Genomic DNA, 19,346 nt, shown 5'->3' with positions numbered 1-19,346 from the left:
AGTCCACCATGAATAACAAGGACACTCCTATCACTTGGAGATTCCAAGGATGTAGAGGCTCCCTCCAAGGTACCAGAAGGCCAGCCAAGTTCTTTATTACACACCAACTGATTGCCATGACTTAGTGGTTAATAAAGAGTGGGGTTTGGGGTTCCTTTAGATTTCAGGCCTGACACAACCCCTTGGATATAGACTACATGAAATGAAAGTGTTAGGAAGGATGTATGCATGCTATTTGTTTACTTTGAAGAGTGACACTTGGAACCAATGTCAGTTTCACAGGCTGCCCTGACTTGCTGGGGCACAGACTGTGAACTGCATATTTAGAATGAATGAGGTGTTACCCTAGAGCAGTGGATCTCAGACTTGCAGACATCAGAATCCCCTGGAGATCTTTTAACATGCAGACTTCAGGGTCCTGCCTGTGAGTTTTCATTGGTCTGGGGGAGGGCCCAAGAGTTTCCATGTCTGTGGAGTTCCCAGGTGACGCTGATGCTGCTGGCCCAGGGACCACACTTCAAGAAGCCCCAGAACAGACTCTGTGATGGGTGTTTGAACTTCGGATTGTTAGCCATAGGTTTTTACATTACAATGACAAAATGGGAAGTTTGGCAGGAATAAAGATGACTTCCACCCACAGGCTCCCGGGGAGGTCTTTCTTCCCTGGGCCCTGGCCTGGTGCCTCTGCCTAGCAGCTAGCTAGCATTCAGGTCCCAGGTCTCACATTTTGGCTGGACTTTAATGGCAATTGGTGGGCATGTGCAGGCTGTTCTTGCCGGGGGAGGGAGTGCTGCTTCCACTTGGGCTGCTAGGCTTGGGGCCTGGTCACCTGGGGCCACTGCCCTTCCTTCAGTCTTGCCAGGCAGGCAGGGGTGTGAGGGCTTGCTACCGGGGCAGAGAACATCGAATGATTGCAATTGAGGGATCATTAGGATTAATTAGTAAATAGCCATCAGAGCTTAAAAAATAGATTCAGGAACAGCCTGGGAGGGCAGTTGGGTGTGGTTTCCCAGTTTGAGGGGAAAGCATGAATTGACTACTGTCTCAGGTAGGGGCTCCGGTGTGGGGGCCCCTGCTCAGGCCAGTTAAGTGACAGTGGATGTGGCCTGGAAATCCTGTTTTCTCTCATGTTCAGTGAGGGTGGAATTAGGAGTGTGTGTGGGGACCTTGGGGGCGCCATGTGATGATTGACTGTAGTCTGTCTCAGTTGTGGAAGCTGCTAATCTGTTTTTCTGGGACATCATCGTGGGATTTTTATTATTGATTTCAACAGTGAGACTGCTGGCTCATTATGTGAGAAGAAATCGATGTGGTGCTCCACGTTTGAAGCAGGGGTTCTCCATGACGTGTGGGCCCTGGACCAGCAGCCTCAGCATCCCCTGGGCATGTATGAGCAGTGCACACTCCCAGCCTCCCCCTGACCTGCTGAGCCAGAAGCTCTAGGAGTGGGACCCAGCCCCACAGGTGGCTCTGCTACATGGGAAGGAACTGTTGGGATGCAAAGCAGGCCAGAGACGGCAGGAGCAGACAAAGATCTGAGGCTGAATATGGACCCCTCAGGGTGCCAGCTGTCACCCCGGAGCATCCCCCTACCTGGGGAAGCTTTGGCAACTTTCCTGGTTGCAAGTCAAGGCCCAGGGACTCCACCGCTGGTGACCCCCTCACCTGGCCCTGGCTGTGCTGTTTGTGCCCTTTGGCTCAAGGCTGGGCCCAGGAGGCTGGAGAGGTGCCAGAGTTCATTGCCAGAGGCCGCCTTGCCCCTCCCTTATGTCCTTGTAGGCAGAGCCCTCACCCCCCTATGCTTTCCCGCCACCCACCAGCCACACCTCCTTGCCCAGGCCTCAGTGCCTGACAGATGGCCTGAATACATATATATTTTTTTGTCTTAAAAAACTATTTTTTTTTTTAAATATCTACAGACTCTCCCCTTACAGGTTTTTCTTGGGGAAGAAAATGTTGCTTAGTAGACAAATGTCCCCAGGTCTCCTTCAGGGAAGATGAGCATCACCTGCATTGAGGAAGGGGCGCTTCAGCAGAGACGCTCACTTCAAAGTGAGCCTCACTAGCAGCCACAGGTTGCACAGCTAGGATGGGAGGCAGTGCTGCTGAGCCGAGGGCTGGTGGGAGCAGCTCTGGAGAAACCTGGTGGGGTGGGGGGTGAAGCTGCCTCCACCCCAGCAAGCGATGTGGGGCCTCTCCACTGGACTGGGGAACTGTGTGTGAGGATTTGGGGTGCAGAGACCTCAGGTGGCCTTCAAAGGAGGGGTGGCCAGAGTCCCAGCAGGTGACTCCCACACCTCTTTTACATCATCTCCTGCTGAACACCCCAGAGTTCCCTGCTTCTTACAGTGGTAACATTTGTTTAGAAGTTGTGCATTAAATAGACCAGGCATGGTGGTTCATGCCTGAAATCCCAACACTTTGGGAGGCTGAGGCAGGCAGATTGCTTGAGTCCAGGAATTGATATTTTTTTAAAACTCCCCAGGTTGATTCTAGCATCCAACTGGGGTTTAGGCCTGAGGACCAGAGCCCGCCAGTTTTCGTGTGGTGTGACCTTTCCTGCCGATGATAATGCTGATGATGTCAGGCCTAGCTGAACACTGATGGGCAGTGTCTGATGAATCAAGTGAAGTAAAAATAAGCAGGTTTTAACTTAGTGTACCTCCTAAAATCTGTAAAGAGATCCATGGAGGACATCAGTGCTGTCCAGGATGGAGTGAGCCCACTATCGCCCATTCCACTCACAGATTAGAACTCAAAACTCTGAACAGAATGAAAAGCAACCCCAATGGGAAGGGGGTTGCAGCTTGAGTGCCCAGCACATTAGAATTGAGTTTCTGTGGTTGGGTTTTTTCCCTCCTTTGATCTGAGTGCTGACTGATTTGGGAAATAGCACAGTGGGCAAAGGCAGCAAAACTCTGCGAGAAACCCGTCTTTGTGGCCAGAGGTTGAAAAGAGGAATGCTGCAAGCCGAAGATTAGGAGGGAGCACTGTTTTGTTTTGTCTTTTCCTCTCTCCTGGCCCTGCCAGACCCAGAGTGGTAGCACCCACTACCCTGAGAGAAAATCCAGCCCTCTGGGTGGAGGAACCGGTTGTTGTATAAAGGTGGTGGGAAGAATCCCCATTTTTTTCTGTTTCTCTTTCTGCCTTGCCCTCAGCAGGGGCTGCAGTTGCAAGAAACTGTGAAAGAGTGTGATGTGTTAGGCTAAAACTCTGAGAGAGCCCCAGCTTTATGGGCAGAGGAACCAGGAAAAGGGGCATCTGGTAGTAGAAGAATATGGAAGAAATCTTGGAGAGGGGAAATCTGGAAAAGAGGGTTTATTTATGTTTCTGAACCAACTCCATGTATGGGATATACCCAGAGAACCATAGCAAAGGCTTTGGAATTAAGCTGCAATAGAAACCATGGCCCGGGTCCCAGACTTAATCCCTGAATAGCTCGTGCTTGAAGCCAACTCACAGAGCACAGCAAAGGGTTTTGAAACCGCACTGACATTAGCACCATCCCCTAACGAAGGGGAGCCGGAGCTTGTGTTCTGAACCTGAGTGGATTTATCGTCTGATGAAGCAGACACATGAAAATCAACATTCTCTACATTCTCAACATTCTCTCTCATTCAACATTTTTAATCAGCATTAAAAGGTACATATTAAAACGGTCTGGGATGCAATCTACAATTATTTGGGATACAAAGAAGCAAAAAAATCTGACCAATTCTTCAGTCAATCAATTAAAAATATTTTTTAAATGACCAGTTCTCAAGGGAAAAGGCAATTAACAAATGTCAACCCTGAGATGACATAGATGTTGCAATTATCAAAGACTTTAAAGTGACTGTTATAACCATGTTCCATGAGGTAAAAGATGTATACTTCTGAAATTAATAGAAACATAGAAATTCGCAGCAGAGCAATATGAACAAAAAAGAAAAAAATAGGAATTTTAGAATGAACTAAAAATATTACTAGATGAGCTCAAAAGCAAATGTATATGACAGAAGAAAGAATCTAAGTTAGCTCTAAGTAGAGCAATAGAAATTATCCTGAATAAAAGAAAAATGAGTTTAAGAAATGAGTAGGCCAGGTGTGGTGCTCATGCCTGTAATCTCAGCACTTTGGGAGGCCGAGGTGGGGGGATCATTGAGCCAGGAGGTTAAGATCGGCATGGGCAATATGGTAAGACCTCTTCTCTACTAAATAAATAAGTAAATAAATAAAATTTTGCTGAGCCTGGTGGCACATACCTGTAGTGCCACCTACTCAGAAGGCTGAGGCAGGAGGATCACTTGATCCCCAGAGGTTGAGGCTGCAGTGAGCCATATTTGTGCCACTTGACTCCAGCCTGGGTGACAGAGCGAGACCCTGTCTCAGAAAAAAAAAAAAAAGCAATTATTAAAAAAAGGTATCATTTACAATAGCATCCCCCCAAAAAAGAAAGAAATACGTATAAATAAGAAAATATGCAAGATCTGTATGCTGGAGACTAAAGAATATTGATGAGAGAAATCAAAGACCCAACTCATGGAAAGATATATTTATATTTTGGAAGATTCAGTATAGTTGTGACTTCTCCCCAAATCGACCTATACATTCATTGCAATCCCAATCAAATTTCCAGCAGGATTTAAAAAAATAGATATTGATAATGGGATTCTAAAATTTATATAGAAAAATAAGGGATCAATAGTGGAAACAATGGTTAGATCCCAGGTGAAAAAATATTCCTGATTACATGCGGGAGAATTTCCCAGAAGATGAAAAACAAGGGAACTCTGAACTTTGAATAAAGGGCACATGATCCTTATGGACTTTCTTAGTTTGCTAGAGCTGTTGTAAGAAGTCCACAGCCTGGGTGGCATAAACAACAGAAGCTTACTCTCTCAGTTCTGGAGGCTGGAAGTCCCGGATCGAGGTGTCCTCAGGACTGGTGCCTCATGAGGGCTGTGAGGGAAAGTCTGTCCCATGCTTCTCCATTTGCTTGTGGTGATTTGCTGGCCATCTTTGATGTTCCCTAGCTTTTAGAGCCCTGCCTTCATCCTGTTTGTGTGACTGTCTCCACAATTCCCCTCTTTAGAGGACACCGGTCCTATTGGGTTAGGGCCTACCCAAATTACTGTATGTCAACGAATTATATCTGTAGTAATCCTATTTCTTTCTTTTTCCTTCCTTCCTTCCTTCCTTCCTTCCTTCCTTCCTTCCTTCCTTCCTTCCTTCCTCTTTCTTTCTCTTTCTTTCTTTCTCTCTCTCTTTCTCTCTTTCTCTCTCTCCCTCCCTCCCTCCCTTCCTCCCTCCCTCTCTCTCCCTCTCTCTCTCTCTCTCTTTCTTTCTTTTTCTTTTCTTGTCTCACTCTGTTGCCAGGCTGGAGTGCTTGCTTTCTTCTTGTCTCACTCTGTTGCCAGACTGGAGTGCAGTGGCCCGATCTCGGCTCACTGCAACCTCTGCCTCCCGGGTTTAAGACAGTCTCCTGCCTCAGCCTCCTGAGTAGCTGGGACTGCAGGTGCGTGCCACCACCTGTATTTTTAGTAGAGACAGGGTTTCACTGTGTTAGCCAGGATGGTCTCGATCTCCTGACCTTGTGATCCACCCGCCTCAGCCTCCCAAAGTGCTGGGATTACAGGAGTGAGCCACCGCACCCAGCCACAGTGATCCTATTTCTAAACAAAGTATATTCTGAGGTACAGGGGATCAGAACTTAAACATATGAATTTTGAGGGGACATAATTCAGCCATAACACGGATGTGGCTTATTTTAAATCTACACAGTACCGTATGCACTTGGAAATGACTAGAAAAATGTGAAAATCACAGGGCAACAAGCAGAAGCAGATTTTTCCCCCTCGAGTTGTGTGGCCGCTTCTCTGGGGGTGACAGATTTGTCTCTGAGGATGGATCTGGTAGAGGGGTATTTAGCAGTGTACTTCTTCGCACAGTGTCCTGGCGCTGCAGAAGCTGCGCCCCTTTCTCCAGCATGTTAAGAAAAAGGTCAGTGCTGGTAATGTTCTGTGTTCAGTTGCCCTCTTATCTGGACCCTCGCTTTTCCCCTAAAGGCATCCAGGAGCAAACATGACATGCAGAGGTAGACTTTGCCAAGGCACCACTATTTCCAGAAGTTCTTGTGGGAGAGAGTTGACTTCTTACTGTTAGACGTAACCCAGGAAGAACAGCAAATACCGGCCATGCCAGAAGTGCACACAGTTACTCTGTTCCTGTTATGGCATTAATGCTGCTTTCAGGTGTGGACTACATTGTGAGATATTGAAAATGCCATTTCCTGGAGACTAGTATTGACGATGAAGGTCTGACAGCAATTTTAATGATATTTAAAGGGCAGATCATCACCCTTTGCTTATTTCGAGATGAGGATGCAGTGGGGGCAGATGTCCCAGCATATTGAATGCCCAGAAGGAAGAAGTTAGGCCCAACATTAACCCCACGCCTCTTCCAAGGGCTGCTGAGACTTAACACCCTTCCCACCGCAGAAATGTCACCTGACAGGTATGGCTGCCCAAGGCTTCCCGGGCTGCAGAGGGCTTGCAGTCCACGGTGCTGGTCTTTTTTATGTTATTTGTCTGTAGAAGTACTGTAGCCAGGAATGACGAGAGGAAGGAAATAGGTACCATTGTCACATCACTCGAAGGCAGCCCTTGCTAACGTCTTAATGCATTTCTTCACAGTTGATTCTATGTTTATTTGTTGTGAATAAATCATAACAATGCATATTACATGCTAAGCCTTTTGTAGATATTTCAGATGCCACAAAATTGTCTTGTGGAAGTGCTAACACTGATTTATCTAGGATCCTGTTACTGAAGGTTTAGTGTGTGCTCAATATTTTTGTCCATTTCACTGCCATTTTCCAAAGAGAAACACATCCCTTTGTGACCCTAAGCTGGGTTAGAGAGCCTTGCTTGACAGTGTTGGATATCAGTATGGTTTTTGGAAGATTAATTTATTAGTGTCCTTTCAGAGCTTGCGGTTGCCTGTGATCTTGAAGTGAAATACTTATTTGGTGACTTTTGTCTGGAATGCTTGGGCTGATTATACAAGCATTCTCCAGGATTGTTCAAACCCACATCATGTATAGTGTATAGTGAAAGCAACTAAATTATATTTGAAAGGAACAAAATAATATTATCTTTACAACATGTGAGACCAAATGGGGGACAAGATTGGTGTCAGGAACAATTTGGCTGAGTCTGTTTCTCATTTGTATGATACGTTTTCACCCAGCCTGTATTGTGGTCACTGAATAGCTATTTTTCATCTCGTCTGCTATATTACTAGCTCTTCTAAGCACCAGCTAATGCTATTTTCCTGTGCAAAAGAAAAACATGGTTTAGAATAAGGACACTGGAGCTCTTTATTGTTGACAATGAGCCTTTATTTCTCACATCTAATTAGAATGTTTCAGGAGGCGAGTGGTGAGCACAGTGTCGGGGGCCGCATTTGCTATTGATTTATGAGCTGTTATAGAATTAATTGAGTCTGGACATGGGGACTCATTTTCTTGGACATGTAGCAGGTAATCATGCTTCTCCTGTACATTTGAATTGCTTTCCAGATGGTGTGTTGTACAGGATTTATCTTTAATATGATTAACTAGAAGCAAAGGACCTGAGTATGTTTGCATACATGCTCTGCAATGCAAAGCCCCCAGCTTAACCGTCTGGTTAACTCTCTCCTGGCCACACCCCTCCTGGGCTCGTCTGGGGACCTGGGCCTTGGATTGACACTGTATGCAGCAAAGACAGCTTCAAAGGGTCCTGGATAAAGGCTCTGGGAGGGGAGAAAAGGCCTGTAGTATATTCTGAGGGAAACACAGAATAAACAGCATTACTTATTATGCAAAACCAGTATATAATGTGGGTTCAGCAGGGGAATAGTTAGTGTCTTAGTCAGCTCAGGCTGCTATATCAAAAAACACCATAGACTTGCTGGCTCCAACTGCAGACATTTATTTCTCACAACTCTGGAGGCTGGGAAGTCTGTGATCAAGGTATGGGCAGATTCAGTGTCTGATGAGGTCTGTCTGCTTTCTGGTTCTTAGGTGGCTGTCTTCTTTCTGTGTCCATACATGGTGAAAGGGGCAAGGCAGCTCTCTGGGGTCTTTTTCTTCTTTCTTTTTTCCTTCCTTCTTTCCTCCCTCCCTCCCTGCCTCCCTCTCTCCCTCTCTCCCTCCCTCCCTCCCTCCCTCCCTCCCTCTCTCTCTCTCTCTCTCTCTCTTTCTTTCTTGACTCGCACTGTCACCTGGGCTGGAGTGCAATGGTGTGATCTCGGCTCACTGCAACCTCCGCCTCCCAGGTTTGAGCGATTCTCTTTGCCTCAGCCTCCCAAGTAGCTGGGATTACAGGTGCACGCCACCATGCCTGGCTAATTTTTTTTTTTGTATTTTTAGTAGAGATGGGATTTCACGATGTTGGCCAGGCTGGTCTCAAACTCAAGACCATGTGATCTGCCAGCCTCGGCCTCCCAAAGTGTTGGGATTACAGGCATGAGCCACCGCGCCCGGCCTGGGGTCTCTTTCATAAGGGCACAGTCCCACTCATGAGCTCCATCCTCATGACCTCATCACTCCCCAGAGACCCTACCCTCCTAATGCCATCACACTGGGGGTCAGGATTTCTACATGTGAATTTTGGGGGGGATGCAAACATTCAGTCTGTAGTGGTCGGATGATATCTATTCAGCTGGGAAATAGGATGTAGCCATTAAAATGATACCTATGGAGAGCTTGTGTTGCTTACCACATGTTAAAAGAGAACAACATGGATCTGTGTTTACAGTAAGGTCTCAGCTATGCAAAAGAGATGCACAGATAAAAGACTGGAAAGAAAGAAACCACCAAACAAACACTGGCTTTCTATGGGTGGAACAACTGTGAGTGGGCATCCATTCTTCTCTATATTTCCTATTAAGAACACAGAGCAAAATAGATTGTAGTCCTTGTTGCTGGAAAGTAATGTGCCCTCAGAAACAGTCACCCTCTGAGTACAGAAGTCTGCCCACATCAGTTTCACAAATGATGTGCTAGATGATTAGTCATATCTCCGGCTCTCTCCTGCCCTCCTACAGGGCAGCTGTCCCCATATAACAGTTGTATCCCTAGAAGGAGTATGCAGTTAAAGTAATTGGAGATTCTTTGACCAGACGTTTTGAGAGTCTGGCAGCCCAGAAAGGTGGGATTTGGCAGCTATGTGGGACCTTCCTTCAGGCACTAAAGACTTCCTGAAAAAGTTGCTTATACATTGAGGTGTCTTAAATGAAATTCTTTATCATCAGGCTGCAAACTGCTTCTGTGCAAAAGGCAATGTGTTAGTTCCTTGCAGGAATATGCTTTTAGTGAACTAAATGAGATACCAGAAATCCAGTAGGAGAACTCTTTCTTTGAAAGAACCACTTATTTCTACCTACATTTTTGCCCATCTTTCCTTCTCACCTCCCCTTGGCCACACCCTACTTTTGTGTCTTGGGAATTATCTGCTGTGCTCTGAATAGCCCTGTTGTGCCAGGCCACCCACCTTTGCCCTTGTTTGAAGAAGCTGGGGACAGTTGTCCTTGCTCTCCACCCCCTGGAGTAGGGGAAGAAGGCTTGGAATGTGGTGGGCCTAGGCTTCTTGGGGAGGGCCCTGTATTTGTTGACAAGGTGGTCAGATCCATTCCCTGGGCCATCAACAGAGACCTGCAAGCATCTACTTAGGGCAGAGTTTTCAAGTGCAGTCTTTGGACCTCTAACATGAGAACCACCTGCAGCTCTAGACCTGGCCTTTGGCCCACAACCTTGGAATCTTGGGCCATGGACCTGCACACTCTCCAGGTGGGCCTTGTGCCCACCAAAGTGAGTGAATCACTGCATTGGAGGAGTAACTCTTGGCTTTCCACAAGGACCTCTCCCTGCTTTCCTCAGTCCCTCCAAGATGCACCCGTATCCCACTGCAGAGATGCGATTTGCATACATAGCCAGGGACAGTGTCACCTGGCCACAGCTGCTCCCAGCCACCTGTGTCAGCAGAGTTCCCCGTTCCCATCTAAGACATTCACCTCATCAGGCATCTCTCCTGGACCATTTCATTGACATTTTCCTTAACTCCCTTTATGTAGTGTTTATGGAGTTCGGGCCTGCACTGGTTACTCTCTTCTTTAACTCACTTCAAGCCCTGCAGGCACATATTGTCATTTTCAATTTCCTAAGGAGGGGAAGGCCATCTCTCCATTAAATATCTTGCCCCAGGCCTCACAGTAAACAGGGGTCTGAATTGAAACAAGGACCTTCAGTCTTCATCTTTAACAGGCGGGCTCTTTGTCTTATACCAAAAGTGCCCCAGTAGGTTCAGTGTAATTCTGCAGAGTCTTTGAAGACGTGGCTGCCTTCCTGGGCAGCTGCTGTGGGTCCCTTACCCTTTGTACTCATGGGAAAGAGAACTGGATCAGAATGTCTGTGGTGTCAAACTCAGGAAAAGAGCTGCCATTAGCCAGCGCTAGCATTGTAGTCATGGTGAAAAACGGGATCATTACCAGTCCACAGCCAAGCCATATTGCAGCCTGAGGCAACAGGAAAAATCAGGAATACCAATCCTATCTTCATTTCCAATTTTGATATTTTGTTCATCATGGATTTATTTTGCATTAGTTTTGATTTCTAAAGCATTGCATTAAAATATTATTTATTTTTGATTGCTTAGGTTTTGGGGGCCTCCCTTGTCTCCCCTGGTTCAGCCATCGTAGAGTGAAAGCATTTTCATTGCAATGAGGAATAAGTCAAGGGTGCCTCTTAGTGCCATTGTTAACTGCACAGGGAAGTAAGTGCAGGGCAGGGTAGTTAGACAAGATGACCACATGCCGGAAAGGGGAAGCAAAATGGTGACTTCTGAAGGTGACGTCATTTACCTAGAAAAACATTATCAACTAAAAACTATTAGGATTTAAAAATAGCTTAGTAAAATCTATTTTTACAAAATCAATATCGTTTTTTTCCTGTATGCCCACAATAACCAGGTAAATATATAAGGAAGAGAAGATCTATTCACAACAGCCACAGAAATATTATATTTAAGAAAAAACAATATGAGCTGTCTACAGCTATAAAGAAAATTACAAAGCTGTTGAGAGACATTTAAGGCTTCAATAAATAGGAAGATTTTTTTGGGGGGTGAAATTCGGTAAAAAGACTCAGTGTTGTAAGTGTGAATAATTTCTGAGGCCGGGGCATGGTGGCTCACTCTTGTAATCCCAGCACTTTGGGAGACCAAGGTGGGCTGATCACTTGAGGCCAGGAGTTGGACACCAACCTGGCCAACATGGCAAAACTTCATCTCTACAAAAAATAGAAAAATTAGCCAGAGGGTGGTGACACATGCCTGTAATCCCAGCCACTCAGGAAGCTGAGGCACAAGAATCACTTTAACCCAGGAAGCAGAGACTGCCATGAGCCGAGATCGTGCTACTGCACTTTAGCCTGGGCGACAGAGCGAGACCTTGTCTCAAAAGAAAAAAAAATTCCCTAAAGTAATTTATAATTTAAAGTTACTCCAGCCAAAATTTCAGTGGAATATTGGGGATACTTGGAACCACTAACTCATAAGTTCTTTTGGGAGAATAAATGTGAAAATAGCAGAGGAAGATGAAAAAATGAGAATAATGAGAGAGAACTTGCCTTATGTCGTATTAAAATATGCTCTAAAATCATAATAATGAAAATGGCATGGTACTGTTGCTGGGCAGATAGAAATGATGTAGACTAGAAAGTCCAGGGACAGATACAAGTTTATGTAAGAATTTGGTGTATGATGGCCGGGCCCGGTGGCTCACACCTGTAATCCCAGCACTTTGGGAGGCCGAGGCAGGTGAATCACTAGGTCAAGAGATCGAGACCATCCTGGCCAACATGGTGAAACCCCATCTCTACTAAAAAAAAATACAAAAATTAGCTGGGCGTGGTGGTGCGCACCTGTAGTCCTAGCTACTCGGGAGGCTGAGGCAGGAGAATCACTTGAACCTGGGAGGTGGAGGTTTCAGTAAGCTGAGATCACACCACTGCACTCCGGCCTGGCAACAGAGCAAGACTCAGTCTCAAAAAAAAAAAAAGAATTTAGTGTATGACACGCAGGGTGACCAGCCATCCCAGTTCCTCTGGAACTGAGGGTTTCCTGGGACATGAGACTTTGAGTGTTAAAGTTGAGATGGTTGGTCACCGTAAAACGTGAGAAACAGAAGGGTCTATTTAGTAAAGGGTATTGAGTTACCTGAGTAAAGCTGTGGTGCCCACACTTTGCTGTATATTAGAATCACCTGGGAAACTTTTATGAATATTGATGCCTAGTTCCTATCTGAGACATTCTAGGTTCATTGGTATGAGGTGTGACCTGGGCATCAGGCTTTTTAATGGGTAACAAAACTTGAAAATCACTGGGGTAACCATCGTGGAGAACACAAAGCTGCTCCCTACCTTGTATGTGTACACTTTCTGATGGGTTAAATATTTCAATGTCAAGAATAAAGGATTCTAGACAGTGACTGGATTTGCTTGCTCCAAGGGAAGAGGTTTGACCCCTCCCATGAAAAGTCTGGAACTTCTGGAGCTAGGGACAGGTGCAGCACAAAGACTCAGGGAGTTTCAGGGGAGCACCTTATTCCTGTGCCTCTAGGAAGGGTGGACATTTTCCATGGAAGCAAGCAGATCTGGCTGAGGACAGCCTATCTCTGTTGTACCTAAAAAATACAGGCACCTCTTCACATCTCAACAGTGAAGTCCCAGATGACCACCCTGACTGTCTCCAGCTCATCATAAAATCATCTCCCACTGTATCTTACACTGCCAAGCCATCCACCAGTCGCTGAGAGACCTGCACTGTTGTCTCAGGGGCCCTTTGTTGCCAGCAAGAGCAAAGACAGGTCACATGCCATATCTTGCTGAAAAGTGAGTTAGTGTTTTGGAAGATCAAATGGAGGAACTAATTTATACCACACAGAAAAAAATATGAAATGGGTGCTATGAGTGTAAAGTTCAGTGATTTGGAGGGCAAATTCCAGAGATATTCCAGAAAAAGTAAAAGGCCATTAGGGAGAGAAATAAAAAAGAAATAGCAAGAATCTTCCTGTAATTAAAGTAAGATGTGGGACTTGATTCGGAAAGGGCTCACCAAATGAATCTCGCATAAAATTAATGAGACCCTCATAAAATTAAAAAAGACCCTTATCCAGACATAGTTTGCTGGAATTTCTGAACTCTAAGAGTGGAGAGGAAATTGTATCAGCTTCCAGACAGAAGGAATAGATTTTTGTACCAAGGTAAAAAGAATCTGAATAGTATTAAAGTGCAAATCTGCGAGTCTGTAAGCTAGAAGATAGTGGAACAGTGTTAGCAAATTATTGTGAAAAGGATGCAATACAATAATCTTATACCTAGCAAAGGTATCATTCTATGTGAGATCAGAGCCATTTTATAGACACAAAAGGGCTATCTCCTAACTAAACAAGATGACTCTAACAATTATTTTTACAAAATAAAAATGAAATCCCACTAAATAGTTCAAGAGAAAGAAATGCAAAAAGTATAGGAGGCAGTAGTAAGTTATGAATTGAGTAATTATAGTCCAAATTGTGTGGTTGTCATAGTGTTATACATCTGGAATGAATTTTTCTGAAATCATTTGAAGGCTTGGAGAGCTAATGGGAAACACCGTGGAAAATAAACTCCTGGTTCTGTTGTAGTTCTCCTACAATGTCCTCAGTGTTTTCATTTTTGAAAACTTGGATAACATATTAATAGGATCGGGACTGTTCCATGTTACTGTAATGTGTATTTTAGTCCTTATGTCTTATATTGGCCTAGAGAATATTTTATTTAGTGTTGGTATACATATTTCTATGTGCATATTACAGATTTTATCCCCCTGAATGACAGAGAATTTGAAGTTAAGATAGCAAGAGTACTGTGTACTTTAGTTTGTTCTCTTAACAAGGATGTGCATACCTTCAATGTGCACAGCTTGGTGTCAGAGCCTGCCGAGATACAGGGATGCCGTAGAGACGGCACCGCTATGCAGGGAATGGGAGCTGTGTGCTCATGTGCCGGTGATGTACCATCTGCCTTTTGCTGTCCTGACAGTCAAGACATGGACATCTGGTTGCATGTTAGCAGCTGCATTCAGCACATGCTTCTAAGGGACCGTCATGAGGAATGTAGTTACTGGAGATTGTGTCCGAGAGTTGTGGTTGCTAAGTCCCTGACATCACTCTTGCAGCTTGTCTCTTGTGGCTGGCTGTCCTCTGTGAAGATAAGAAATCTGGTGACAAGTTATATGTGGTCTTTGAGGCAGCTCAGTGTTCTTGATGTGTCCTCTGACACGTCTGGGTTGCAGATGTCTTAGTGAGTGCTGGCCCCTTGTTCTCTTCTGGGGAACAGCTCTTTCTAATTGTCCTGCCAGTTTCAGGGTTTGGAAATGGGGTGACAGGCCCTGCAGGGTCCATCTCAGTGACAATTTTCCTGGTGTGGGACATCTTTGCTGTCTGTGGGCCACTCTAGGGGGAGTGCTGTGAATTGCTCCGCATACTAGTGATGCTCCTGAGACACGGCCATGGACAAGCCTGTGCAGGTGGCAGAGTAAACATTGCTTCTTTAGATGTCAAGTGTCCTTGGAGTGAATTCACACGTTGGAAGCATGTGGCTCCATCAGTAATTGTGCCCACACCCTGCGTGTCTGGACTGGATGAAATAATTATCTCCTTCTTTGTTCTTTTGGGAATATTCATATTGCTGTAACTGTGACCATCTGGTACACTCAGTCTCATAACAAGATGTGTTTTGGGCACCACTACAAACAAGGTGCTGTGTTTGGAGCTCTGGGGGATACACAATATGGAAGGCCTTGAGTTTGTGGCCTAAACTAGAGGGGAAGAGGAGGTACAGGAAGGCAAGATCAGAGCCCGGGCAGTGACTACTGAGGGTCACTGATAGCTCCTCTTTCATCTTCACTCCCTGCTCCCATCTGAGCCCAGTTCTGCCACATAAGGTGCTCGCTGAGCCACTTCTCCACTGTCCTCTCTACTATTTTAGTTTAAGCTCTCCTTTTTTTTCTTTTTAAAAATTGCAGTAAAATAGACATAAAAAATTTACCATTTTAAGCATTTTCAAGTGTGCAAGCTCTTAACTGGACTACTGGAATATGTTTTTTTAAATAATTCAACTATCATGCAAGCAGAAAGGCATGTGTAATGTAAGACTACAGTTTAAATAATATGACAAACATTTGGGGAAACACTTAGCTGAAGAAGTAGAACGTTGCTGGGTGCTGTGGCTCACGCCTGTAATCCCAGCACTTTGGGAGGCCAAAGTGGGCAGATCACGAGGTCAGGAGATCGTAACCATCCTGGCTAACACGGTGAAACCCCGTCTCTACTAAAAATATGAAAAATTAGCTCCGCATGGTGGGGGGCGCCTGTAGTCCCAGCTACTCGGGAGGCTGAGGCAGGAGAATGGTGTGAACCTGGGAGGTGGAGCTTGCAGTGAGCCGAGATGGCACCACTGCACTCCAGCCTGGGTGACAGAGCGAGACTCCGTCTCAAAAAAAAAAAAAAAAAAAAAAAAAAAAAAAAAAAAAAAGAAGTAGAACATTAAGCAAACTTTTGGACGTCCTCTGTGCCACTTTCCTGACACTAGTGCCTTGCTTTCCCCTAGAAGATAGAATAGCCTTTTCACTGGTCTCCCTGCCTCTAGCCTCTGTCCCCATGCCAGGCCCAGAGAGACAGGGCTAAAAGAAAAAATGTTGAAAATTGCTCAGTGACTCTGCATATGTCTTAGTATGTTTTCTGTTGCTATAACAGAATACCTGAGACTGGGTGATTATAAAGAATGGAGATTTGTTTCTCACAGTTCTGAAGGCTGGGAAGTCCAAGTTCAAGGTGTCAGCATCTGGTAAAGGCCTTCTTGCTATGTCATCCCAAGGCAGAGGTGAGAAGGTGAGGGAGAGTGAGAGAGAGAGCAAGAGAGAGCTGAACTCATTTTTATAACAAACCCACTCTCACAATAAAGAACTTCCTCTCAAGATAAAGACATTAATCCATTCATGAGAGCACAGCCCTCGTGACCTAATCACCTCTTAAAGGTCTCACCTCTCAACACTGTTGCATTAGGAATTAAGTCTCCAACACATGAACTTTGGGGGACATATTAAAGCCATAGCAGTGTGGTTTGGGGGATAAAGTGCAGAGTCCTGGGCACTGGGTCCAGGCCCTCTCCCAGTTTGGCCTGCCAGGTCTCTGCAGCTGCCCTGTCACCCCATGATACCTGTAGGCTGCGGCTGCACCCTTTGTCCTCTTCTCCCCATGGCCGAGCAGTGCTGTCCCCTCTCCTGAGCCCTCCAGCCTGCCATGCTGGGGACTTGTGTTGAGCTTTTCTGCACATTGCTCAGCCTGGATGGTTCCTGAACATCCAGTTCCTCTGTGAACATTGTTCAGTTTGAGGGGGAAGAGGAGGGAGAGGATGGGATAAGCCTGAAGGGGAAGGTACCCAAGATAGTCTTTGAGGGGCCATAGATTTAGATTGGGAAGAGTTAATGTCCCTCCTCATTGGTCCTCATTGTGTCTTCTTAATGAAAGCTGCTCGTTTTCTTCTTGAGAGCAAACAACCTGATCTTACGACCATTTGTCTTGGTCACCTGGGCTACCCAAACTGAGTGAGAAGTCAGGAATGAGCTGGTGGGTTCTTGGGGAGAGGCAGGTGTCCTGGCGAGTTGCTGGTGCCTCCCTTGACTGCTTTTCCTGGACCTCTGTGTGCCCTTGTTCTCCTTGGTGTGGATGCATGTTGTTCTGCTGATGAGTCAGCGGGGATGGGGATGGCACACGGTTTGAACGGATGTGCCCTCACATTGCTGCGGGAGAACGTGGTAGGAGGTGCTGTGGTGAAGTGGCCCCACATGTGGCTGGGCTTTGTGGGGTTTTGACTCTGTCCTTCCCAATGTTCCTCCCCGCAGTGGCTGCCTCCAGGTGATGATGGCCGCGTGAGCGACTGCCATGGCCCACCAGAAGCTTGAGAGCGTGGGGAGCGGCATGTTGGACCATAGGGTGAGACCGGGTCCTGTCCCTCACAGCCAGGAGCCTGAGAGCGAGGACATGGAGCTGCCCTTGGAGGGCTATGTGCCCGAGGGCCTGGAGCTGGCTGCCCTGCGGCCAGAGAGCCCCGCACCAGAGGAACAGGAGTGCCACAACCACAGCCCCGATGGGGACTCCAGCTCCGACTACGTGAACAACACCTCTGAGGAGGAGGACTATGACGAGGGCCTCCCTGAGGAGGAGGAGGGCATCACCTACTACATCCGCTACTGCCCCGAGGACGACAGCTACCTGGAGGGCATGGACTGCAATGGGGAGGAGTATCTGGCCCACGGTGCACACCCTGTGGACACTGACGAGTGCCAGGAGGCGGTGGAGGAGTGGACAGACTCGGCAGGCCCGCGCCCCCACAGCCACGAGGCTGAAGGCAGCCAGGACTACCCAGATGGCCAACTGCCCATTCCGGAGGATGAGCCCTCCGTCCTTGAGGCCCATGACCAGGAAGAAGACGGTCACTACTGTGCCAGCAAAGAGGGCTACCAGGACTACTACCCTGAGGAGGCCAACGGGAACACCAGCGCCTCCCCCTACCGCCTGAGGCGCGGGGACAGGGACCTGGAGGACCAGGAGGAGGACATCGACCAGATCGTGGCAGAGATCAAGATGAGTCTGAGCATGACCAGCATCACCAGCGCCAGTGAGGCCAGCCCCGAGCATGGGCCTGAGCCGGGGCCTGGGGACTCTGCAGAGGCCTGCCCACCCATCAAGGCCAGCTGCAGCCCCAGCAGGCACGAGGCGAGGCCCAAGTCACTGAACCTCCCTCCCGAGGCCAAGCACCCTGGAGACCCCCAGAGAGGCTTCAAGCCCAAGACCAGGACCCCAGAAGAGAGGCCGAAGTGGCCCCATGAGCAGGTAGGACTCTGGCTGTCCCAGGGAAGGGAGCAGAGGGGCCCGAGAGCAAGGGACTTCAGGGTACAGGCCTCGCAGATGCTGAAGCGAGGTGGTGGGGGGTGCTGGGTGCCTCACAGTTCTAGTGGGGGCTGAGCTCTTCATTGGTCCAGTTGGGAGACATGTTGTGTGGATGTTCCGGCCACTCTTAAGCTCACTGCTCAGACTCAGGAATAAAGCCGGTTGAGGTCTGAGTGGCGACTTGTGTCTTGCAGAAGACACCCCTCCTCCCACCCTAGAAGAGAGGTTCGATTTCTTGCCCACTGCCCTGGGTCTGCTCATGGTGGGGCAGTATGTGTGGGAGAGCCCCTCAATCCTCACAGGTGTACTCAGACCAGCAGGGCAGTGGCAAAGACATGGGGGTGCTGGTGCTCACACACTGCTGCAGCCAGTGTTGGGTGGCCTGGTGGCTGGGGTCGGGGCGGGAGTGCGTTTCACAGTGGACGGGTCTCTGAAAGCCCGGGGGCCTTGGCCTGATGGGCAATCAGCTGTGAATACCTATTTGAAAAAGGATTTTTTGAAGGTTTGGCAAAACCTCGGGGAAGAAATGCATGCTAATGAGGGCAGTGGATGTCAGCATAACTGTATTTTAATTATAGCAAAGTCAGCGTGCATTCTAATAAACACATTTGAAAAGCTGACTTCCAAAAAAAACCCTCACTGTGAGTATATAAAGATGTGATTATTGGACTTGTGTAAAGGAACTTCTATTTGGCCAATTATGTGGACCTCTGTCATATTTTTTTAAAGCTTGAACTATTAAATATTTTTTTTCCGAGAAGAGTTCATGAATTTCTGTGTGTGTGTGTGTGTGTGTGTGTGTGTGTATGTGTGTACTGAGAGCTTGGGTTTGGAATGGAAATCATTGGATTTTCAGCACTTGTATTTTAATTGACTCTTGGATTTTCAGCACTTGTATTTTAATGTCTTGTATTCTCTCTAAAGAACGTTAAGTGTCAGTTGACTTTGCTTTGGGGGTGTTCCTGTCATTCACAGCAATTCCATGTTTACAGGGGGCTGTGGGATGCATAGGAGCTCCTATGGTACTAGTGGATGTTGGGAGAGTTCACCCCAAGGCCAGGAGGCTCTGTACCCTGGGTCTGGGCTTTAGGCCAAAGCAAAGTGTTTCTTTGGTCTTTAGCAGGGCCTGGGCTTGTCCCACAACAGTGGTGAAGGCACCTCAGGGATTGACGTGGGCTGTGCAGAGCGTGTGACATGCTGCGTCTTATTGTGACAAATGGCATCGCTAGCCAAGTTCTTGTCAAAGAAGATTATCTTTAGAGCGTGGTGGGGAGTAAGCAAGTCCTGATATTTTCTGGTTTTGTGCTTCATGCTAACCAGATGGTAATTTG

At 46.9% G+C, this 19,346-nt stretch overlaps 1 protein-coding gene across 4 annotated transcripts in view; it reads left to right on the top strand.

The window, feature by feature from the left end:
* The window catches only part of APBA2 (amyloid beta precursor protein binding family A member 2), a 229,038-nt gene that overhangs the window by 148,350 nt on the left and 61,342 nt on the right, over positions 1 to 19,346 (top strand). For all 4 annotated transcript variants that reach the window (XM_054531070.2, XM_054531068.2, XM_054531069.2 and 1 more), the window contains 1 exon segment: positions 16,968 to 17,958. In XM_054531070.2, the coding sequence (XP_054387045.1) occupies positions 17,008 to 17,958 (951 nt within the window). In that variant the 5' untranslated portion in view covers positions 16,968 to 17,007.

This window comes from Pongo abelii, chromosome 16, assembly GCF_028885655.2.
Source record: "Pongo abelii isolate AG06213 chromosome 16, NHGRI_mPonAbe1-v2.0_pri, whole genome shotgun sequence".
Classification (NCBI taxonomy): Eukaryota; Metazoa; Chordata; class Mammalia; order Primates; family Hominidae; genus Pongo; species Pongo abelii.
Note: the sequence above shows the minus strand (reverse complement) of the source record. Positions and strands in the feature narration are given on the sequence as shown.